This window comes from Sebastes fasciatus, chromosome 6, assembly GCF_043250625.1.
Source record: "Sebastes fasciatus isolate fSebFas1 chromosome 6, fSebFas1.pri, whole genome shotgun sequence".
In the NCBI taxonomy this organism is placed as follows: Eukaryota; Metazoa; Chordata; class Actinopteri; order Perciformes; family Sebastidae; genus Sebastes; species Sebastes fasciatus.
Window position 1 is genome coordinate 5,504,793 of NC_133800.1, and position 24,351 is coordinate 5,529,143.

General features: G+C 42.5%; 1 protein-coding gene across 8 annotated transcripts in view; it reads right to left on the reverse strand.

The window, feature by feature from the left end:
- arvcfb (ARVCF delta catenin family member b) overlaps positions 1-24,351 on the reverse strand; it is a 299,063-nt gene that overhangs the window by 177,063 nt on the left and 97,649 nt on the right. For 6 of the 8 annotated variants that reach the window (XM_074637267.1, XM_074637268.1, XM_074637269.1 and 3 more), the window contains 3 exons: positions 14,495-14,590; positions 4,354-4,434; positions 3,136-3,356 (listed from right to left, as the gene is read on the reverse strand). In XM_074637267.1, the coding sequence (XP_074493368.1) occupies positions 3,136-3,327 (192 nt within the window). In that variant the 5' untranslated portion in view covers positions 3,328-3,356; positions 4,354-4,434; positions 14,495-14,590. The remainder of the gene's footprint in view (positions 1-3,135; positions 3,357-4,353; positions 4,435-14,494; positions 14,591-24,351) is intronic. The other 2 variants (XM_074637273.1, XM_074637274.1) reach the window with 1 other exon arrangement.

The following is a 24,351-nucleotide window of genomic DNA, read 5'->3' on the forward strand; positions in this document are numbered from 1 at the left end:
AAGCACACACAGACACACACTTAACACACGACACGGCACCTTCTGGCTCAAGACTGAGCACACGTGCAGCCAAGCGCTTCGCCCCAGAGCAGACCCTGATCAAACCCCCCCACCACCACCCCAACATCCAATTTGCTCTGGCATTTATAGGTGTTTACGATAAAGCTGACAGTCTAATGATTGGTGACGGAATGACATTTCAAAGTGATGTAAAATGGGACATGGTTACGTGAGCGGTACCCTGTTATGCCCAATTTACTCTCCAGTGTGCAAACTGCCAGGGTGGGGGGGAGGGGGGGGGGTTATCAGTGAGTCTGATCTGTGAGTGACAGCATGAGAGAGAAGGTTAATTCACTGCCTGTCATGTTAAGCACTGTCCACTAAATCACTGACCAGTTTATGAGGGGAGGGTATCTCGCTCTCTCTCTCTTAAACACACACACACACACACAAACATATAGACGAATCTGGCGACTGCTTTGTGTGTTCTGCAATCTAGCCGGCATCTAGATGGCAAGTCATAGTGACTCAGTGTCTGCTAACCGTGTTAACTTTCAGCCAAAATTGTCCGTGGTTGCTCGTAGTAACTTACGTAAATGGTTGGCGTATATATTAACACAGATTGGTATGTACGTAAAATTGATTGAAGTAAAACTGAAGACTTTTACGAGGATGTTCTGTTCATGTCTTCAACAGCTGCCGTCACTATACGAGCAACCGGACACCATCGTAGGCTTAACGTTACGTGTCCTGTTTGTGATGCCGACCGAATGATGCCTACTTTGTGGTCATTAGGTTGCACTGGTTAGAGCAACTAACGTTACATTTCACATTAACATCACACGTTAATTTATTCTGTGGCCCCTAGACAGTGTTTTAGCCAAGACCCAGGAAGTGTGCGGGGCTACAACTACAACTTCCGTGTCCGCTATGTGATGCCATTGGGCCCAAAAAGATTTTTTCCCATAAACTTATATTGGGAAAGAGACATCTGTATGTTGGCGGATATTTTATTTTGAAGTAAATCAACTTTCCAGTACGAGCACTTGAATAGCCCTTATTTAAATCATTAGGTCCTAAAAGTTGTTTAATCCCCGAGACTGGACCGAGGGCTGGGAGGCGGCTGTGAAGGAAACGCGCCTGCTCTATGGGCCCAATGGATGTGGAAGATCGTCGCAAGATCTTAGTACTTTATTACTCGGCACTCGAGTCATTTTGACTTCATGCGCCACTGAGCAACTCTCATAGGAATGAACGGGAGCCCGCCTACAACGCTGTATCCACTTCTCTTTATACATCCATGGTCTTAGCCCACTAACATTAGATAGCTAAGTTGGGAAGTTGAAGTTTGCCTCTACTGTTGGAGCAGCTGAGAACTGCACAGGTTTTTCCAGAACTCCAAGACATCATCGTCAAAAGTAACGTAGAAACACTTCTTAGGACAGTTTGCATTCAAACACATGCGTATTCAAATCAAATCAAATCAATTTATTTTTGTATAGCGTCAAATCACAACAGAAGTTATCTCAAGACGCTTTATATGTAGAGCAGGTCTATGACCGTACACCATAGTTTTGAGACCCAACAGGATCCACCAAGCGCACTGTGGCCAGGAAAAACTCCCCGATTACTGGGAAGAAACCTGGAGCAGAACCGGGCGTATTGTAGGCATTGATGTATAAAGACAGGCTCTGTTCATGAAAGTTGCTCAGTGGTGCATGAGGCAAAAATGTTTGACTTCAGAGTGTAAAATGACCCAGATCAATGGGCCCATAGAGCAAGCGCACCAGCGTTTCCTTTAACCCCGCCTCCCAGCCGCTCGGGCTCATTCACATGAACGGAAGAAGGGAAATAACTCTGGATTCGGCTATTAGTGCATTTTACTTTTAGGACTTAATGATTTAAATAAGGGCTATCCAAGTGTGCGTACTGGGAAGTTGAAATTATCCGCTGAGTTAGAGACATCTCTTTCCCAATGTAAGTCAATGGGAAAAAGTATTTTTGGGCCCGATGGCATCACTTCTTGGACACGGATGTTGTAATTCCACCATTTGGCCACTATGTCAAATTTGCTTCAAAACCCAACGCTCTTTCTGGGGGCTTCAATGTAGGGAGATGCCAATGCAGCAATGGTGACTTGTTTACTTCAGGTATTTCCCTGGATTCATGTATAAAAGCAGTAGATTACCCCTGCGGCAGGCGAAGGGATGACGGTTTACTTTGCCCTGCTATACTTTCCCTGCATCCTCTTCATTATCCCTTCACAAGGCCAAATTGGCGGCAAGCCCTTTACAAATAAGCACTGACACGACTGTTAACGAAATGTGACTGCAGGCAAATACAACCGCGGGCAAATGTAGGTAAAGCAGTTCCGTCTCTGCGAGTCAAGCTGCATCAATAATACATGAGACTGCCTTCTTTAGCGTGATTAAAGGTGATGTATCCAAGTGCTACAGGTGCTGCATCGCCAAAATTGTGCTTTCAAATTCAGGTTAGTAAAACATGTGTACAGTCTGAGAGGGTTTCTTTCTTTCCTGCGTAAATCAATGGGCTGTTGTGACTGCTGAAATTTTTTAGGGGATTACAGCTGTCTCATTTCTACATCTTACATTTCCTGCTCCTGCAGAGTCAGCCAGTGTTGTCAGGAGCCCTGGCCAGGACTCTAATGTCCCCAAGACGCTGGCCAGAGCCGGGCGAAAGGCCACATCCAATCAGCAGCAGCACCAGACAATATCAAAGACCAGTGGGCGAGAGGAGATGGGATTGAATGGCAAGCAGTGGCGTAGAAGGAGGAGGCGAAGGGAAGACAGAATGAGAGGTTGAATCTCATCAGCTCGCTTTTAAAGATGAGTCACCACAGAGCAGGTTATTGCACAACATCCAGGGCAGCGGGTTCAGACAAAGGGAGCAAGTGTCACAAATCACAGAGAAATGGAACAGAGAGATTGTTGAGTCCCCCCCCCCAATGATGAAAAGCAATGACTGCGAGCAAACATGACGGTGGAATGAGCTTGCTCAGATGGAAGGAGGGGACAGGAGTGTGACGCAGAGAGGCAGACACGTGGTAGCGCAAGTTGGTGGTTAAAAATGACGTGGGTGGTGGGGGTGGTTGGCCAGCATGCTGGCATCATTTACCTGCATCACCACCTGCTGCCATGCCAGCGGTTGGCTGGTAGGGGGGTTGGGAGGCAGGTTGGCGCGCTCTAGCTGCAACGTGACGTTGCGACGCTCCTCCTCGAGGGCTCGGGTCAGCTGCTCGAAACGCGCCTCCTGCTCTTTCACCGAGGCCATGATGCTGGCGGCCGAGCGAACGTCATAGTCCTCCATGTCCAGTGTTGAGTCGCGGTTGTACAGATCTTCCGTGGTGGGAAGGGAGGGAAGAGAAGGGGAGGAGGGGGTACCAGGTCATTAAAGACACCCTAACCCAACTAGGCTGGGCTGGAGTGGCATCATCAGACGCTAAGTCAAATACAAGACTTACTTATTGGCCAAGATGGGACATTGATGATTCGGCGTACAGCACAAGCTTTAAATAATGAACAACAGACCAACATCGAAATGGAACAATTAGGATGGTTGACTGGATGACTGGGGAGGTAGGGTCATAGTACAGAGAGTCTATCTGTTACAGTCACATCTGTTTAAGTTAGACTGTGCTTTCTTGAGCCAATACCCTGAAGGGACGAGCTCAAATTCTCCCCACAAAGGTTGACTACACGGGGAAGCCTCTGATGCTCCGAGCCCAGCATAGCAAAGACGTTAATGAGGATGCTCTGCTGGGTGCCAATTATGTTTTTTTTTGCTTCCAGAAGTTTGAGCCTTTCTTGTAATTAAGACAACCCTGGCACCACTCGAACAATTCAATACAGTTTTGCTCACAGATTAGTGCAGCAAAATGGAAAGAAGCGATCCGCCAATTCCAAGTAGAACAAAGGGAATGAAACAGCACACTCACAAAAACAAAGACTCTTGTTTTTGGACATCCAAAAAAAGGTGGGAAGGAGTAATGTCACCTCTACAAATGAACAATCACAGCCAGCGTGGAGGAATGCCACCGTCATTGGACATAGTCATGCACACAGCCATAACGCAATCTGACACACAAGCACTGTTGCAGGCACGAATCCAACGCATGCAAGCTTCCACACAGCCACCCATACGGACACCGAGGCCTGCCACCACACACACACTGCCTATCATAAACAATCATGATTTCTAGATAAGTTGCAAGCCACAATGCGTATCACTGTCACACGCTCCCTGATATCCATAACTGATGGTGGCGAGATATCAAGGGGGTTGACGGCACAATAACAAATGGGGTTGGAAATACCAAGCCACAGCAATACAGACCTAGAAGATAAGCAGGCTTAGAGGTGTTAGAAAACAGACATCCCCCTCTCTAACAGAAGCAGAAGGATGAAGAACGGAGAGCTGGGAGAGAGGGGGAAAGAAAAACAAAGGGAAGACAAGAGAGAAAAGGCCAGAGGTTAAAACAGAAATGAAAAGCAACAAGCAACATATGCTTCCTCTGACTGGGTTGTATTTGACTTTATGGTAAACCCTAATGAAACAGATATTTTGGAAATTAGCACAGTATAGAATCTATGTACATTTCAAAATAAACAACCGTAGTAAGATCTATTTCTTTAGATGTTTTCATGATTACTAAATACTCAAAGTGCATGTCTATTTCAAGGCTGGATTATCAAGGCAGCTACCCCAGGGCCATGGACCCCAAATCCCAAAGTTCACTGGGTGTCAGGTGCAGCCCGGTCGCACGAAAAGGCATATGAATGACACGATAATGTAACAAAGCAAACGTCTGCAATGAAAACGCCATTCTTGCTTTTGGCGTGTCATTTGTACGCCATGTAGTCTGTACTTATTGTAATGTAAATGTATCTGCATAAATATGCTACGCTCAGAGCTAGTGACGTAGAATAAAAAGTGAGAAATGGCGGGTGGGAGGGAGAGGTGGACGGGTCCAACAAACACAGGACTTTCAACCGGGAGACTGGTGGGTTTGAGACGTTTTTTGTTTGTGACGTTTGTGACGTGTTTTCTGTACTTATGTTACGTTTTTTCTGTAAGTATTGTACTTAGTTTACATACTTATTTCAAGCCCAACCATGTAGTTTTTCCTAAACTTAACTAAGTGGTTTTGTTGCCCCCCGCTGGTACTGCACCTTCATACACACATGTAATATTCACACCTCCGCGAAGCAAAACATGACACTGAAACGCTATCCTCTAGTGGATAGGTGGCTCTATTACACGCTTCGGTGTGATAGCAGGTTGGTCAGTTGAGTAGTAATAATTTCATGAGTTGAATATTTGTTTGAGAATATTCACCACTGAGGACCCTCTCCTTTGCTGGGTTCTGCATTATCACCTATAATTCTGCAAACCTAACACCAGACCGAACGCTGAAATTGGATGATTCTGCAAAACTCTGGATTGTGTTTAATGGCAAAATTTTGTATTAAATTATGCCAACAGTGCATATATGGTGCACATTAAAAATACATTTGCATTTAATTTACGTCTCCGTTTTTAATTATTTATTTATTTATTTAATTTTTAATGGTGTTTATTTTGTCTTGTTTATGTTTGCATATTGATATAGTTATGTGTCTTTTATGTTTCTTAAAAATCTTTGTTTGCATGTAGAGGATATGATACGTACTTCACAGAGAGGAAAGGAGCGGGAGCTCATAAATGCCACAGGGCCCCAGGGAGGTCTATTTTACAAAACATTTTACCTTACAAACGCCATTTTTCACAGATACAGCACAAGTGATGTGTCCTTTTGAATGCCGAAGAGACATAATGTCCTGGCCTTGGACCGGACTGCTCGATCAGAGAGTGAAATACACGTTTGTCAAGCAATCAGCCAAGAGAAAAATCACAACGCGGGGCCAACTTAGTCCGGTCAACAAAGTAACAATGCGGAGAGGATGAATCCTTGTGTACAAGATGTCTCAGGTACAGTATTGTGTGTAGGGATTAGGGCTTTGAAACATTAGTGTTAGGTGAGTGCGTTTTTAGGTCAGAGTGGACCTATATATGCTTTTGTGCCTTTTCCCTTTCCTTTAGTGCAGTGGTCTCAAACTCAATTTACCTGGGGGCCGCTGGAGGCAGAGTCTGGGTGAGGCTGGGCCACAAAAGGAGCTTTGTTAAAAAAAACAACAATCTTCTCAAACGTCATTATTAACAGTTCTTTAACTTGAATGGGTTCTTCTGAACATGAACTGTCCTGAACATTAATGGAACATTGAAGAACATGAACGGTTCTTCTGAACATGGCCTCTATTGCGTCTCCCACTTTTCCTGAAATTGTCTGTGCTCGTCACCAACCTTTCTCTTCACTGCAGGCTTTGAAAAAGACATGATTGGGGCTGTGTGACAAGATATATATTCATTCCACTTGGTGTCACTCCGCAATAAAGTTGTGCCTGCTGTGTTTGTGTTGCTCTGCAATTACACCACCAAACCGCTAGTTGGCGGCGGCGTCTCTATGAGTTTCCTCTTCTTCTTGTACTACAAACAGAAACTGAGCGGAGTTGGAGCTCATAACTGTTGAACCACAGAACTTTTACTGACATTACTGCAACGCCGAAAAGAGAAAATATATCTGAGTGGATTTGTGTGAACAAACATTGAAAAGATCGAGGCAGAGAGAAGTAGAACTTGGTCCTGGCCGCTCAGCATCGCTGAGAGACTGGACCAATCACAGCTGTTGCGGTCTGCGTCGCCGCGACGTGTAGTTACATTTCTGGAGAGGTGCACGTCAGGCTACGGCGTCGATTACGCGCAGAAGTATAAATCAAGCTTTAATCAAGCTTATGCGATGTTACACGGGCGCCGCCACAGTTGTTGTGAAATGTTTCTCTGCTTGCATCAAGCCCGGCCGATTGCCCGTCCCCGGGAGCCATATACCCCACTGTGATTGGTAGGTTCGTTCAGCTCGGGCTCGCGCAACAAAGGGACCTTCCACGGCAAACTGCCATTCACATAAAACTCGCGGGCCGAGGGCGCCTGGTTAGCTCAGTTGGTAGAGCGGGCGCCCATGTAACAAGACTTGGTCCTGACCGCGGCGGCCCGGGTTCGAATCCGGCCTGTGGCCCTTTCCGCATCCACTCTCTCTCTCCCCCCTTTCCAAGACTCTATCCACTGTCCTGTCAATAAAAATGAAAAAATGCCCCCAAAAAAAACTTTATAAAAAACTTTCTAAAAAAAAAAAAAATTTGCGGGCCGCACTAACATTAAACTTTCAAGGTGGGGGCCACAAAATATCGTCTTGCGGGCCCAATTGGCCCGCGGGCCGCGAGTTTGAGACCCCTGCTTTAGTGTGTTATATAGTTTTTAGGGATGTCAAAGTAACGCAATAATAAGGTGTTAACGCAGATTCGTGTTAATGACACTAATTTGTTTAACGCGTTAACAATCAATTTTTCTGAGGCTGTAACAGGCTCAGTTTTAAAGCTAGTGTGAAGATATACTGGCATCATATGAAACTAAATGAGCTAAACCTAAAGACTACATTGGTACCAACCATATTAATTTGGCTTGTCGGGAAGGAGGCTAAATAACGCTCCAAACCTACGCTACATTTTGGCCATTTTCTAAAGGGGTCCCTTGACCTCTGACCTCAAGATATGTGAATGAAAATGGGTTCTATGGGTACCCACGAGTCTCCTTTTCACAGACATGCCCACTTTATGATAATCACATGCAGAGCATTTCAGACAGAGCGTGAAAAGAGGTGCTGCAGCACAGCCGGTACGAGGAAAGTAAAACGTTTTTTTTTTTAACATTAAAGAATGAAATCATGTTCTAGTATAAACCCAAAATACAAGTATATGTATGCACCTGAAAATAAGCATAATAGGTCCTCTTTAAAAATAGAAGGTACTTTACAAAAAAACCTAGGAATGACATATGAGTCAGGGGACACATTATATCAAAGCATTTTGGGTATTTTCCAGCTGATCTTGCCACTGAAACAGACAGAGATTGAGGAGGGGCGGTTTGGCTCAGCAGGGGGATGATCAATGCAGATGCAACCATTAGAATCTTAAACAGGTCGGATTACAGAAACAGAGTGTGTGTGTGTCTGTGTGTGTCTATGTGTGTGTGTGCATACGCAGGATTCATTCTTCACTACAGGACCCGGTGAGTGTGAGGCCCTTATTCCCTTTGAAGCACACAATCCCTCTTTGATGTTTGTTGCGCGCTGATCATTTATTTATCTGGAGCGGAGTCTCGACTGACACGACTCTTCCTTCACTCTTCCTCGCAAAGCATCGCACGCTGAGCGAGGAGTCTGTGTTTTCAAAGTTAAACTCCATGTGAATGAAAGAAAAGGTTCCTTTGGTTAAATTACCTCTGTATGGGGGAACATGATCTCTCATTACATAGCCAGCTTTTTTCATTCTCAAATCAGGAATCTGCCATTTGAAACATTGTTCCCCCTTAAAATATGTCTGACTGAGTTTACAGTCATCAGCTGTTAACTTCAGAATGGAAACTGGGTAATGAATACTTGCAAAAATAGCATCCTTGTCTATTTTCAAAGCTATCCACTACTTGAGATAACCGACAGCAATAGATGCTGATTGGGCATACTTGATGACAGAGTCTAATGATTCACATCCCCTGAGGGTTGGGGGGCAACGCAGATATTGCTTCCTGAGTCGTAAAGGGAATAATATGGCCGGCATGTCAGCTACGCCCCCACAGCTTATCATTAAACAGCAACTTCTGGGCCTACTTAAAATAGCACAGGGAGGGGCATCTGAAGAATTCCCCTCTGCCACCATGACAGCCCTGTTTTCAGTTGAACAGATGTTTGCTAATGGCCTGCGTCAGAAGGGATAAAAACACGGCCAAGGTCTGCACGTTTAACCCCATCCTCAATTACACACGCCCTACTTAGTCTCGGCTTTATGTGATGGAAACATATCAGAACTCCAAGGGCAGGAGAATCATTGGCGGATGCCACATTAGGGAAGTTTATGAGCGGAGGGGATGATCACTAATCAAAGAGATGCGATTTAAAAAAAAAGAAAAGGGAACTGTTTGATTAATTCCACAAAGGGAAGTGATTTGACTACTCTTAACGCGTAAACATCTTTAATTAAAAGGAAAAAAACAGGCTCATATTCCATGTGTGGAGTCGACGCTGCGCCTCACTATAGCAGCTTCAGTCGCGCTGTTTGCAAGGCTTTTATGCACTTCAGCACAAACCCTCAGCTCTAAAAATAGCCCAGTAATAAATATATGCACACACACACACACGCACGCGGCCACAATTTTTGAGCGTGGATCGGCAGATGAGATGCAGCGTTCGCTCACTTCAAAGGCTTGCTGGAAAATCCAGTAATAAATCCGTGGCACCTTATTCACCAGGTCCGTTGGACTCCCCTGAAACAAATCTTCCAATGACAAGGCTCCTCTGCCATCATATCCCTCTCTGTAGTAAACTGGCACACATTTAAGTGATGTTATTCTCAACAACAGCTTTAAATGAGCCAGCAGCTAGAGGTCTGGTTGTCTCACTATATGAAACCACAACTAAATCACAAAAATAGGGCTGCGAGGGAGAACAGTATCCTGAACTGAAATCTTGGTGATTCCTCCGTTGCCAAGATGAAATTCTTGTTTTGTGTATATGGAAACTTTTCTCCCTTGATCAGAATGCAAACACTCTGACCAGAGCAAGATGGGATGACCGACATTTGATCTTTTGCCTCTCTAGTGGTGCCCCTCTGGTGAAAAGCATCCCAAACAGGGCCGGTTGGTATGAGTCTGTGGTGTGCAGTCGACTGACATTATACAACCAGATTTATGGCTGTTACCTCTCGCTGCCTTTCAGTAGTCACACTACTCACAGTTCAGGCTTACAGCCTTGCAGTAGTTATGAATGAATATTAGGGCTGTCAAAGTTAACGCGATAACTTTGTTCACACAAATTTGTTTTAATGCCACTAATTTCTTTAACGCGTAAACGCAACTAGCAATTTTTAGGTTGTAACGGGCTTAGTTTTAAAGCTAGAGTGAAGATACTAGCATCATATGAATCTATAAAATCTAAGGAATCCATTGGTACCAACCATGTCATACTAGCTTGTAGTAAACTAAATGTTGGCGAGGAAAAACTGTCATGGCCATTTTCAAAAGGGTCCCTTGACCTCTGACCTCAAGATATGTGAATGAAAATGGGTTCTATGGGTACCCACGAGTCTCCCCTTTACAGACATGCCCACTTTATGATAATCACATGCAGTTTGGGGCAAGTCATAGTCAAGTCAGCACACTGACACACTGACAGCTGTTGTTGCCTGTTGGGCTGCAGTTTGCCATGTTATGATTTGAGCATATTGTCTTATGCTAAATGCAGTACCTGTGAGGGTTTCTCACAATATTTCTCATTGTTTTTCCAATAATAAACATATATATACATTTGCATAAAGCGAGCATAGAGTATTAAATTGTTGACAAATAACAACAGCAAATCTCATCCCCTCCTTGCACTGCGACATCGCTCGTAATAAATCTGGACAATATTTTGCGCTTAATTCGCCAGGATTCGCTCGCTCGCTGTTTGTAGGAAGAGGTGTTAGTTCCCCTTCATGCTCTGCAGCCTATGGGTCGCTTGTGAGTTTAAGGAGAGTCAAATGAGGCGATACTCTGCAAAGAAAGCCATACTGTACATGTCAATAATTAGATCATAAAGCAAATAGTTAATCATTTTGGGAAATAAGATCATTTGCCAAGAGTTAGATTGATACCACTGTCATGTCTGTACGCTAAATATAAAGCTATGGTCAGCAGTCGATTAGGTTATCTTAAACAGCTAGGCTAGGTCTGTCTGGAGGTAACAAAATTTGCCATTTATTAAATTACCGTTTATGGCTATACGAGGGGCAATGTACCAGACTATTTCTTTGCGGCACGCAGTGACTACAGATCAATCAAACAAGACATAACATGTTTAGTGCGTGACAGGTGCTGGTGAGTGGATTATGTTACCTTTGAATGGAGCCAAGTTATCTTTCTCCAGTCTTTATGCTAAGAAAAAATATCTACTTGCGATTATTTTGACTGATATTGCAATTGCGATATGATTTGCGATATTAGAGGGAATTATCATTTTTACATCATTATTCTCATTTTCATTAAAAAACATTTAAATGATTATGGTGTGGTTTTCTGTACCAAACAAAGACGTTTTCTTAAGCCTTTAGAATATGATGTGTAAGTCAGGACATCTCTGCAGCACGACAATATTTAATATAAAATGGTATTTTGACACACATTTCGCCTCCTGTGATTTGAAAATTGCAGTAGGCCATATTGCAACTTCGATAAAATTTCAATTAACTCTTCAGCCCCATACGTTACCCTGCTGTTGACTGTAGCTTCATATATGAGAGTGGTATCGACATTCTCCTCCAACTCTCAACAAGAGAGCCAATAAGCATATTTCCCAAAATGAAAACTATTGCTTAGACTTATATCAGGAATCAAAGCAGAGACAAAGGAGGACTACAGCCACTGAGGAGGCCGCCCGGAGCAGAAGCGCCGTGTGGCGCGTGTCTTGAGGGGTTTGAGTATGGGGTTATTAGGGGGATGGGGGGAACAGATTGGGAGGGAAAGGATGAGGATAATTGAGTGTGACCATCAGTGCCCAATATTGAGTTAGAAACATTCACCTGATTAGGGACTAGGTGGGTGGAGGGGTCCTTCCTTCCCCCCTCGCCGCCAATTTGCCCCTTTCCAGAGACTGTAATTGGAGCTCAAATTAATTCCTTGTCTAAACCCATCATATGCCCATCTGAGGATGCGGCTCTCAGTGGCACAGTTGAGTACTTAAAAACACCTGCTCCTCTTCCTACTGCGTGAGTGGAAGCGGTGGTGGGAGCAGTCTTCAATCTAGCCGCCTTGTTGGCTGTTGATGATAATACATTCACACAGTCAGAGGGCAAATTGGTGATATTAGGGGGTGTCGCTCTGCCTTAATCTGCCGTTTCAGAGCCAGTAATTTCAGGCTCTTAAGAGAATACGTCAAAGCTCTTATGGAGAGTGACTGACAGTTGAGTGATTCATCATAGTGACAATCTGGTGTGTTGGGATTTTCTGCTCACAAACAGCAAGTTGGAAGTTTTGTGACTCTTTAAAAGCGCTACTCAAGAACATGAAAGCCAGTTTGTATGCCATAAAACACTATGCACAATTTATGGCAGCTTTACCAGAGAGCATTAGCTAACATCGTATCATATTCGGCAGGCTACCATGTAATGAATGGTTGCTGGAAAATGATTGTCATTTCCAATAAATATTTGATATTCTAAGCAGCACTGGACTGTAAGGGGAAAAGGAGGAAAAGCAGAGCTAGACATGATGGCTGAAGCTGCATGCTAACTCTGTCATGGACAGGAAACGTATTGCGGTAACGTGCGGTGAAGTCAGACGTCGCTCGCTTCTCCGTGGTCAAGTCAGCCAACGCTACAACTGTAGAGCACCCATATACTGACATTTATGTTAAATGCATTCAAACGGCCCCAATGGAGCTGACCATGGATGTATAAAGAGATCGGAGCTGACGGGAGAGCTGGAGAAGGACTTGGCGAAGTTAGTGGAAGTATACACGTGTGACTAAGTCCGGTTTTCAAAATAAGGTTTTAACAAAGGGAACTTTATATACAAAATACATACTGTATATAGAAATAAGATTGACTGGATTATATTCACCAGAAGTATAAAACATTACGTGTCAATTCAAAACAACATAGCACTAATTAGTGAGGGAAATGTCTTTATTCTTTGATTTTTGGGTTGCTGGGAAAAATGTAATAAATAATACCTGACAATGACTGATATATTTGACTTCAGGACATCTCAGACTACATACTGTACATGCTGAAAATCAAACATTTTTACTGTATCAATTTAGATATCGCCAAAGTAAAAGTCCCCTATAAGTGCATGATTTGACTTTTTCCCATGGTCTAGTGTACAAAAATGTTAACATATAAGGCAATAAATTGTAATATCAAATCGCAATACTTAAAGATCAAAATACGAATCGGCACCCAAGTATCGGGATAGTATCGAATCAGGAGATAAGTGTATCGTCCCGGCCCTACTGGACTGATAGCATGCAACACATAATAAAAGAAGTGCGCTGTCACCAGGAATGAACCTCCCTTCCAATTTAGGATTCCAGCCGTTGTTGCTTTGAGGAACATTAAAGTGAGCGTTAATTCCCAGAGGGGTATATTGCTGAATGATGCCAGGATAAGCAAAGCTTAGTGAGTGGTGTGTGGAGTCCATAGCTGATCACTTCCACAGCTACAAAAGAAATATAGCTGTTGTTTACCCTCCGTATTTTATTTCATCCTTTTTCTTTGAACCGCCTCGCTGTGTGGAGGATTTCAGTCCGGAAAACACTGACGGAGACACACACATACACACAACTACATACATAACATACTTTTACATGCAAATACATGTCTTTGTTAGTCTCTTTGAAGAGATGGAACAGTCCATTAAGACTAATAGATACTCATATACTTCACCATTACAGAAACATGCTACAGAATACTATATGGGACGTGCCAAGCTTCTGCAAACAGCAGTCTGTTCTAAATGCCTTCTCTTCCTTTTGAAATTTTAACATTGCATTACATTCGAAGGTTTTACCCCACGTCTTGATCACGGACTATAGAATACGCTTCAGTTCATACGTTATAAGCAGCCAACAGTAAGAAAGTCAAGTAGCATTTAGATATTTATGAGATAAAAGTCGGTTCTTGATTGTGAGAAGATGATTAAAGAAGCAACAAAGAGATGACTTTGAAAACGCTAAAAGCAAAACTTGGATAGACATTATTATATAATAGTCACTATTTCTATATATACTGTAACATACTCTCTGTTCTACTTCTTAAAGAGAGAAAAGAGTGTCTCCAAGTTTAAAGTAAAGCAAAGGTATGCAAAAAAAGAGCAACTCTTTTGCAGCACATCCAAATTGAATTATGGGACTCAGGTTGTATCTTCAACAGGTGAGAGACTTCAAACACACAATTACACAGTCGAGTCTGTCTTTAGAAAGTGGACCAGAACAAACGTCCTCTCCTGTTCAGCTCTAAAACACACTACTAAAAACTGTGAAGAGAACTAAGGCCGCTTTACCTCTACCTGAGCCGATTCAACTGTGAGAATTATTAAAATCAGAGCAAATTTCCTGGAGGAAAAAAAAAAGCTCCTGAATGTATTGAAATCATACAAGGCACCTCGGCGACAAAGTGAAGTGAAGTGAAGTAAAGAGGAGAAGCTCCCTCGAGGAGAGATGACAGAGAAAGTGAAGTCTTGGATTTGCAAATCAAAAAAAAAAAAAAACTGTCAGGAAATGTAATTACTGCAATGATGAGCTGAACAAAGTGATTAAAGGAGGCCGGAGGTGGAGAGAGAAAGGCGGGTGTACCTTTGATGTCGGTGAGTGCCGTCAGACCACAAGTAGAATGAGGACAGGCGTAGCTCTGTTAGAGTTAACTCGTTTGTTCAGTCCACCAGGGGAGATCTGTGGAAAAAAAACAAGGACATAAGGATTCAGGCAACCTGCTGACAGTGCTTTGTTAATATAGGGCTCTTATGTAATACAAACACAGCTATATAGTATAGTGGGTTCACAACTGTAATCTGCTGCTGGTGCTCTACTCTCAACCATAGCATCCTCTCATTAGCTGTTGGTAATGCTTCATCCTCTGCTGCCAATCACTGGTGGTGTACCACCCGGATCCGTTTTAGGTCCACTACTGCTTTTGGTTTAAATGCATTACAAGCATGTCGACTCTGGCCGACTCACTTTTGGTACTAGGTACATTTCTAGTCAATATTTAATCGCGATTAAAATGAACCTTAAAGGGAAATTTGTCAAATATTTAATACTCTTATCAACATGGGAGTGGACAAATATGCTTGCTTTATGCAAATGTATGTATATATTTATTATTGGAAATCAATTAACATCACAAAACAATGACACATATTGTCCAGAAACCCTCACAGGTACTGCATTTAGCATAAAAAATATGCTCAAATCATAACATGGCAAACTGCAGCCCAACAGACAACAACAGCTGTCAGTGTGTCAGTGTGCTGACTTGACTATGACTTGCCCCAAACTGCATGTGATTATCATAAAGTGGGCATGTCTGTAAAGGGGAAGCTCGTGGGTACCCAGAGAACCCATTTTCTTTTTAATTCACATATCTTGAGGTCAGAGGTCAAGGGACCCAATTTGAAAATGGCCATGACAGTTTTTCCTCGCTAAAATTTTGCATAAGTTTGGAGCGTTATTTAGCCTCCTTCGCGACAAGCTGGTATGACATGGTTGGTACCAATCGATTCCTTCGATTTTATAGTATCATATGGTGCTAGTATCTTCACTCTAGATTGGTCATGTTCAAGTTCTCTCATGATTCTAGTTGGTCCAAAATGTGGCAGCAAGGATCTTAACGATTCAAGGAAGCGTGATCACACCACCCCTAATTCATCCACCCTTCATTGGCTACAAATTACATTACAGAATTGATTTCAAAATTTTACTAATTACGTTAAAGATTAAGCCCCAAAAATAGCCCCAAAATACATCAGTGAACTCCTGACCCCTTATGAACCGGACAGCCTTTGCTGTAAAGGAACTTAGGCTTGCTACATGCATATTTTCCAGACAGGCATTTTCATGTGGTGTTGGCTGATGTCCAAAAACATTCACTCAATATTTCTCCAGACATTAATATTCTCCAAGGAAACCCAGGATAATTATACAAATATGCAATTATATGCAACAAGAGATACATAGCTATTACTGCTGCTGCAGTAATACGAATAATTTCAGGCTAGGAGCTTCACATAAAGAACAAGTCTACTTATCAATTCTTCTTGTCTGGCCAATATTTGATTATTAATAATGAGGCAACACTTACTCGATATTTTCAACAAACCAATATGTCAGCCTGACCTTAGTATTCACACAGCACCGCCTCAGAAATATAGACATCACAGGCACACACAACGAAAGAGACCAGTGTCCAATACTTCAGCGCAAATTGGTTTTGATGCTTCATACCATGGGATGAATCGTTCTGCCATACACACCAACCTGTCCAGTGGCTCTGCCGCCTTTGATGGCTGAAGAAACAAAAGCCTGGCAGCAAAACCACCGGATTGACTGCACCCCTTGAAGGTGTCACTGATGATGAAATCAAACGCGCCCTTATGCACGCTTCCCCAACTTTCATTTCAAGACTATGGGTGTTTAATAGGATGTAATGGTTCCTTAAAAATTGCCTCATACTTCAAGCAGCACTTCGCTCTGGTGGAATATTTATTTAAAAAACTACAATTCCCAAAATGAGTTCAACAGCAGTTCATTTCAAATTGTGAGTTGTTATGCACAGATGGAACTGCGGTTCAGACGGATTCTTGATTGAAATGTTTTTCAGAGCAAAAGTTACTTGAGTAGATGAAATGTGAATATTTATTGTATTTTTAACATCATTTTTTACATTTATATCACAGTTTTTCCTTTACTAAGACAACATCCTTGTGAAAACTTAAAGCAGCGGTAGGTAGGATTGGAGCAAATATGATTAAAAAAAGTTGTTTTTATAAAACGGTCACTATATCCTGACAGTAGTGCATGAGACAGGTAATCTGAAAACAATCATGTGCCTCTGTGTCCTCCGGTGCTTTTAATGGCATCTGCAAGATTTCAGAGACCGGAGGAAAACAACCAATCAGAGCCGAGCTCAAGCCTTTCCGTCTCTGAGCAGCTGTCAATCACTCGTGAAACGAGCAGCGCTGATCAATGAATCAATATTCTGTTACTGTAATGCCTATTTCTCTCCTCAAATGTTTTCACTCACACACCGCGCTCATTCTCGCTCGCGCCACCTCTCACGTGCATGCACGCACACTACACACTTCAGAAGAGTTAGTTTAGCTCTGAGAATATCTAGTGAATGTACAGTGGACGTTTGTGAAGAAATAACTGCTGCAGCGCCTCCAGACCAACAGAGGTTTCCCGTGTCTTGTGAAGTGACGGGGCTCCGCAGCGAGAAACGTTATCGCCTCCGACCAAAACTCCGGCGTCTCCCCTGTTCCCTCCGGCCGCGGTCGGGAGGCTGAAGCAGGAAAACAGTATCGGCATTGATTCATGGAGAGACCTTCGTCTGGTCTGCTAACATTACTGCTAAGCAGCTGAAATATAGAGTGATATTGTGGTTTTAGCTGACGTGTGTCGCCTCACTGTTTTGATCGATGCTCGTTCATGTCTATGTAGAGCGAGCACAAGCGCGACAGGACGCTGACTTTCGTTGACTTAACAGCCACAGGAGTCGCTGTTAACAAGCAATTTCTGATTCTTACAAAGAGTCCCTTTAAAGAAGCAAATATTGCCAACTGATTTTAAACTGCATGAATTTGTGCTTAAAATCAGAAACATGAACCACTGCTTTAAGTTTTAATTTACAGTCAGCTCTCCACATGAGCATCTCCAGATGCTGCTCTGTCTTCAGGCCAAATATGCATCACAGAGTAGTGAAGCCCTGCGATGTTTCATTAACTATGATCAGAAGACACCCACAGTGAGTTAGAAAATAAAATCAATACAAAGCCAACTTTCCTCTCCAGGATTTAGCTGGCTCTGGGATTAGAATATCTCTCCCCCTCTCTGGGGATTCCAGGCTGTGTTCACTTCAAGGACAGATAGGCTCTGAGCACCTTGGATTTCTGGTACAAACATCAAAGGTGAAGCTAAGCCCGGCCGCATTAGCTATCACCTCGTCTCTCTCTGTCTCCGGCTCTGGACGAGTCCTTACATCGCTCATGAATGGGGATTATCTTGCCGCGCGGTCACAGCTCACCGCGGCGCTTTGATTAATACACATTTTATTCTACTTAATGTGACGCAATGCTCTTGTAAGTGAGTTTTTCCTTTGGTTTGACGCGACAGTGGCACGACGAGCTGGTTTGGGAGTGGTGAGATTGTCAGAGATGATGAGAAATTAATGAATAATGCTCCAGCCAACCCTCAGCTAATGGCACTTAACCTCCCAGCTGATCCCGTGGAGCTGATCAGAGGTCAATAGCGGGAGACCGTGATGATTGTGGGTGGCAGTCGAGGGTTCCTGTGGCTAAAGAGGTGTTGGTAAATGGCCAAATCTGACACAGAGCTGCTGACACATTGCTCAAGTATTGGAGGTCATAATGCTTCAGAGACCTTTGTCGGGCAGCTCTGAGGAGTAAGATGTGGATAACAAGCCACTGTCGTAAAGAATGTTCAACAAAGCATTTCTGTGGGTAAATGAAGATATAAAAAAATCAGTGGCCTGCCTCAAGCTGATAGAATGTCATACTCCCAATACCCACAACCAATCAGGGTTATTTACACAGCACCCAGTCAGATACAATCTCTCTGCTCTTGGTTCTGTGTTGACAATCTTCACCGCTGCCCCTGATGCCACGTCGTCATTTGACAGGAATAACTGCAGAGCCCTCATGCAATATTTGCGCCTCATATCAGCGCCTGATACCTCACCTGCTGCGCATTATGCAGACAATTGCATATTCTATCAAGACTTGTCCCCCTTCAACCCACGTCGTTTGGAGAGCGCCCCAGTGTAATTCTGTGATTAATAATGAATGCAGAGTGAGGGTTAGCTCGCTGACTGACTGACTGACTGACTGAAGGGCTGGCTGTCTGGGGAAAGCTACACTGATGAAGGTCTTTCCTCAGCTGTCAGTGCCTCGGCACACTCACACAGAAGAACTGCAGTCACATATGAATGACCAAGTGGATAAGCAGACATTGCTCGTGTGCGTCAGTGCATGCATAAAGGTGTCATTTCATACGTCCTGAGTGTATACAGGTCTCCATAAAATTACGTTCCCATACAACGAATCTGCATTGTCAATTATGTTTAGAGGGAAACGTATTTTCTCCAAGATTATGGTTGTTTTTGACATATCACAAATAAGTTTCTTATAGATGGATGGATGGATGGATTGGTCAAAAAAATACACCATTTTCACCAAGGAGGCTGTTATATGTCCCGTATGATATGAAAGGTCAACATTGACTTATTTTAACATTACTTTAAACATTTAATGTCACATGCGAGGGCTGTCAATCGATTAAAATATTTAATTGGGATTAATCGCACGATTATCCATAGTAGTTCATCGTAGTCAACATGATTTATCTGTTCAAAATGTACCTTAAAGGGAGATTTGTCAAGTATTTAATACTGTTATCAACATGGGAGTGGGCAAATATGCTTTCTTTATGCAAATGTATATATTTATTATTGGAAATCAATTAACAACACAAAACAATGACAAATATTGTCCAGAAACCCTCACAGGTACTACATTTAGCATAAAAAATATGCTCAAATCATAACATGGCAAACTCAATCCCAACAGGCAACAACAGCTGTCAGTGTGTCAAAGAAAAAAAACAACTGCCAAGCGTGCAGGAGAACTACGGTGTAGTGTGCTGACTTGACTATGACGTGCCCCAAACTGCATGTGATTATCATAAAGTGGGCATGTCTGTAAAGGGGAGACTCGTGGGTACCCATAGAACCCATTTTCATTCACATATCTTGAGGTCAGAGGTCAAGGGACCCCTTTGAATATGGCCATGCCAGTTTTTCCTTGCCAAAATTTCTCGTAATTCACATCTCTGATAAACACAAGATTTAAAGTGAATCTCTTGTGTGACTCAGTTTTACAGATCTGTTGTTTAAATCAAATAATTGAGTAGTCGAAAAAATCATACGAGTGTTAGTTGAATAAGAATTTCTTTGGTCAAGGACAGTCCTTATGGGAACGTCATTTTTAGGAGACAGGGTTGATGCACGTTACCTGTGGATGCAGTGAGCAACCTCATTTTTTTGGGCAACTATGTAAATTAAATGCTAAATGTTAAAATTAAACTGTAAGTGGAAGCATTAATTATGTAAGACTACTGTGCATGTGGATTAATTTCCCAACGAGTCCTCCAACCAAAATGACAAATCGGGTTGTTTGACATGGCTTTCCAAAAGGACCCATACAGTGTTTTCTGATCTAGTGTCAGCATGTCAGTGCCTTGGAAAACACAAACTGTATTACAAAATACTTTAATAAAATGATTCCCATGACCATTTTCTGATTTGCCACCTCTAAGAGTAGGGTTTTGTTAAAAGTTAGGCACATAAAACAACTTGGTTAAGCTTAGGGGAAGGTTGTGGTCATGGTGGTTAAATAACTAGTTTGACATTTTGGAAAATATGTGAATTAGGGTTGTCGCAGTGAAGGAAATTCCCCTGTGGTGACAATTGTTGTTTTTTTTACAAATTACTTCATTTATCCAGATGTTAGTGCTATATAATTAAACTTTATTGTTAGTCTATTATTATGTATATTGTTGATTTTAAAAATAATTAAATAGAACACAGAAGGGCAAGCTGAGACACTTTGGTTGTGTCTGGTTGCTATGATACAGAATGTCCACAGAAGTAAAAATGTTGGCACAAGGTAAGGGAGTAAGGGAAGGCTGAAGTACGTAGGGAGAGAGGACGGACCCGCTGGTCTATGTGTATTAATGTCCCGTCCATTGTTGTTGTTGTTCAGCACTTGCAGCCTACATGTAGGATGTGACGGTTGGTCTTCGTGGTATTTGTACGGCCCCTTCTCTATTGTGATTGGATGGCTGGGTGAAAAGCGACAGTGACGAGCGCAGTGTTTTCCCAAAGTTGTCATTTTTTGTCTCTCGGTGACCAGAAAAAAACACTAAACGTGTCGTGCAGCGCTCAGCACAGAATAGACACTCAGCAACTCGTCGCGCTACTGGCGAATTCTAAAAACAAAAAAAACCGTGACCATAGCGGTCGTGGCGGTTGCTTGCCATGCTCTGCAGTTGGCTTGTGAATCACCTCACCTGACTCTCTGCAAGAAAACAAATAAGCATATTTCCAAAAATGTCGAACTGACCCTATAAAAGAATCCACTGTTGAATTTTAGAAAATGGATTCAGAGTTGTGCTCAAAGGCTAGAGGGGCTGAAGGCATCTTCAGTATGTATACTACTAGCCTACCGAGCCATAATGAAGCCCCACTATGCACAACATAGTATTGTTGTGCCTCAGGTTTACATATGACTCATATTCCATGTCATCCATTCTCTCTCTTCTTGTTCTTTGTTCTTCTCTCCTATCTCTCCTCAGTATACAGTCTAATAAAACCAAAAAAGTTGCAACCTATTGCAACAGGACAGAATCCCCTGACGGCCCCGTATTTCCAGGTAATTGTTTGTCTGAAAGCAGAGCTAAGACACGTTGTACTGCAAATGCTCCTCCTGTGTGTGCAGGCTGTGTTTGCAGAGAGAGCAGCAGCTAATTGTATATTCCAAAAGAAAATTGCAGTCCATCATCATTAGTCCAGACAAAGAGGCAGGCTTGCGTCATACGAAAAAAGAAGAGTGGAGCGGGTCTTAGAACTCTGTGCACTCATCCTAGAGGGCTGACCTTGGCTAACGCTGCTTTCATTTCAGGCTGGAAGAAATGATTCTACCCCCATCAGAACTTACCGCCTCTCAGGATGTAAATATTGAAAGCGTGATTGAAAAAAAATGCCCTGGCAAAGAGAGAACAATCTCCTGCCAAAACAAAGTAACAGAGCTCGCTGAGAAGTTCGAAGGAGTACGAGGGGAAGGAGGAGAAACTGATTGGCTTGTTTGTTCTTTGGACTGTGCACAGTTTTAGGTTTTCTTACATATTTCAGCAGGTTACTTTGAATTTGTTACAGATTCATTACGCACAGACTGTGATCAGTAATGCAACCCACAAGCCACGGCCTTGATGTCATCACCTAATGATGACCATCCTGCCCCCGCTGCACTCCTTGACCTTGTGACTCTATAGCTGATAATAGATTCTCCAAAGAGAAAAAAATATTGATGTTATTCGTACCAATTGTCTTTTGAGAAAACTGTGAAACAAAAGAAACCCCCGTCTCTGTTTAGAGTAGAATCACATCCCACAGTGGTGCATGCAGCCTTGATTAAGCCAACCACAATGGTTTGAAAATGCCTGCAGAAAGCCATTAGCTTGTTAAATTGTTCAACTGAAGCCGGTCGTCTGGAGGTGGATATTTTTAAGTGAGGGAAACTGAGTTACAGATAGCCCGAAGGCCATTAATTGTGGCTTAACTTTTAACAGAGAATGATGTGAAGCTAGTGGCAGATTGGAGATTCAGTTATGCATCCTCTTGCTACTGTACTCGCTGAAAGAATGCAGTCTTGTCATATAATACCTCAGCACAAACTAGCCATACTAGCCTGCAGCTATTCAGGTAAACTAGTTAGTTAGCTTGCAACTTCCCACAATCATTGATACCGTGATAATCAGTGCTCCAAGTGGGCCATCTTACTTGTGTTATAGTTATGTCTAACTTCGGATGTTTATTTCTCACAAGCTGCCGGTTCTCTTCTCTGCTTTCTCCATATCAGGTTCTCTCTGCTCTTTTAGGGCAAACATTTCAGATGAAGGCTGTGAGATGTGTAAATAATAAAATAATCATTTAACTAGTGATAATAATGGTCCAAAATGATGTAGAATTGCATAATTTTAAGTAAAAAACCTTCACATTTTCTTGGGGGAGGATCCCCAAACCCAATATCTCCTAGTAGCGGGCGGCTATGGCTCAGAGGTTAGAGCATACCCGGTTCCTCCAGTCACATGCCGATGCGATGTGTCTTGAGCAAGACACTTAACCCTAAATTGCTCCCGAAGGCTGAGCCATCGGTGGGTGTAAATGAGTATTTAGATTAAATCCTGATGGGGCAAAGTTGGCACCTTGCATGGCAGCCTCTGCCATCAGTGTATGAATGTGTGTGTGAATGGGTGAATGCTGACATGTAGCGTAAAGTGCTTTGAGTGGTCGGAAAACTAGAAAAGCGCTATATAAATGCAAATCCATTTACCATTTAGTATCTTTTATTCACTGTAGAAATTCAGAATGTGTCTCTTTATCCTGCTGCATAATAAGTAGGAGCATCCTGACTGAGACACTGCTCCTAAAACCTGAATGATACCCGACTATAGGCTACAAATAACACAGGAAAGCACTTTAACTATTAACACTATGGGCAAATATACAAATAACCCTATAATGTTCCAGTTGGTTTATTATTGGAGTATTATAGGCCTACTATAGAAGATGCATAGCCCAAGTATAATGATATAACAATAAAACCACAGCTGATTATGACTGACACAGTATAACATACTTAAAGAAATAATGAATAAATAGGAATAAATTGCAAGAGATTGCTGATACCGGCTGATACACACGCCAACATGTGAATAAGAGAGTACTGGCACTTATTATTTTCCACTTCAAGCACTGATGATAATGCATGAACAGGGGGAAAACAGTGACTTCTTTGCTATTCAACTTTGTCAATTAGCTCTCAGTTAAATTGTGATGTTTCTTTGGCCACACCCACTGAGGTTTAACTCAGCCAATGAGGTTACTGTCTCGAGAGCAGCTGGAGAGTGATGAATGTTGGCATTATTTCGCTATATAAAGTCAATTACATGTGATGTTACACAGTCCATTTCACCCATTAACCATCTGCAAGCCCACAATTAAACTTACAATAAACCTCCATCTTCATGCAGTTTGTTTCCGACTGGAAACACTACTGCGTTTAAAAAAAACAAAAAAAACAAACAAGTGGCTGCATTGGTGGGGAAGTACTGCTACAAGTACCAGCGAGACGATAAAAGTAGGGCTGTCAATCGATTAAAATATTTAATTGTTATTAATCGCACGATTGACCATAGTTATTCACGATTAATTGCAAATCAATCGCACATTTTTTATCTGTTCAAAATGTACCTTAAAGGGAGATTTGTCAAGTATTTAATACTCTTATCAACATGGGAGTGGGCAAACACGCTTTATGCAAATATATATATATATATTTATTGTTGGAAATCAATTAACAACACAAAACATACATCCATACATATTTTATATCTGTTCTAATCACAAGGTATTTGATTATCATGCTGATGACAACACACCCATTTCCACAGACAGAAGCGAATACCCCCAACTAAGAATGCCCTGAGTTTTACTACCTCTGTTTAATGTGGGCTAATTCATTCCAGCCCATCTCCATTCTGTCTGCTTGTGCCCTGAGAGAGCAGTAAAAAGCAATAACCTGCCGTACACAGAGCTACCTTTCTGCCTCTGTGCATCTTGACTCAGCAGGAGCTGCCGC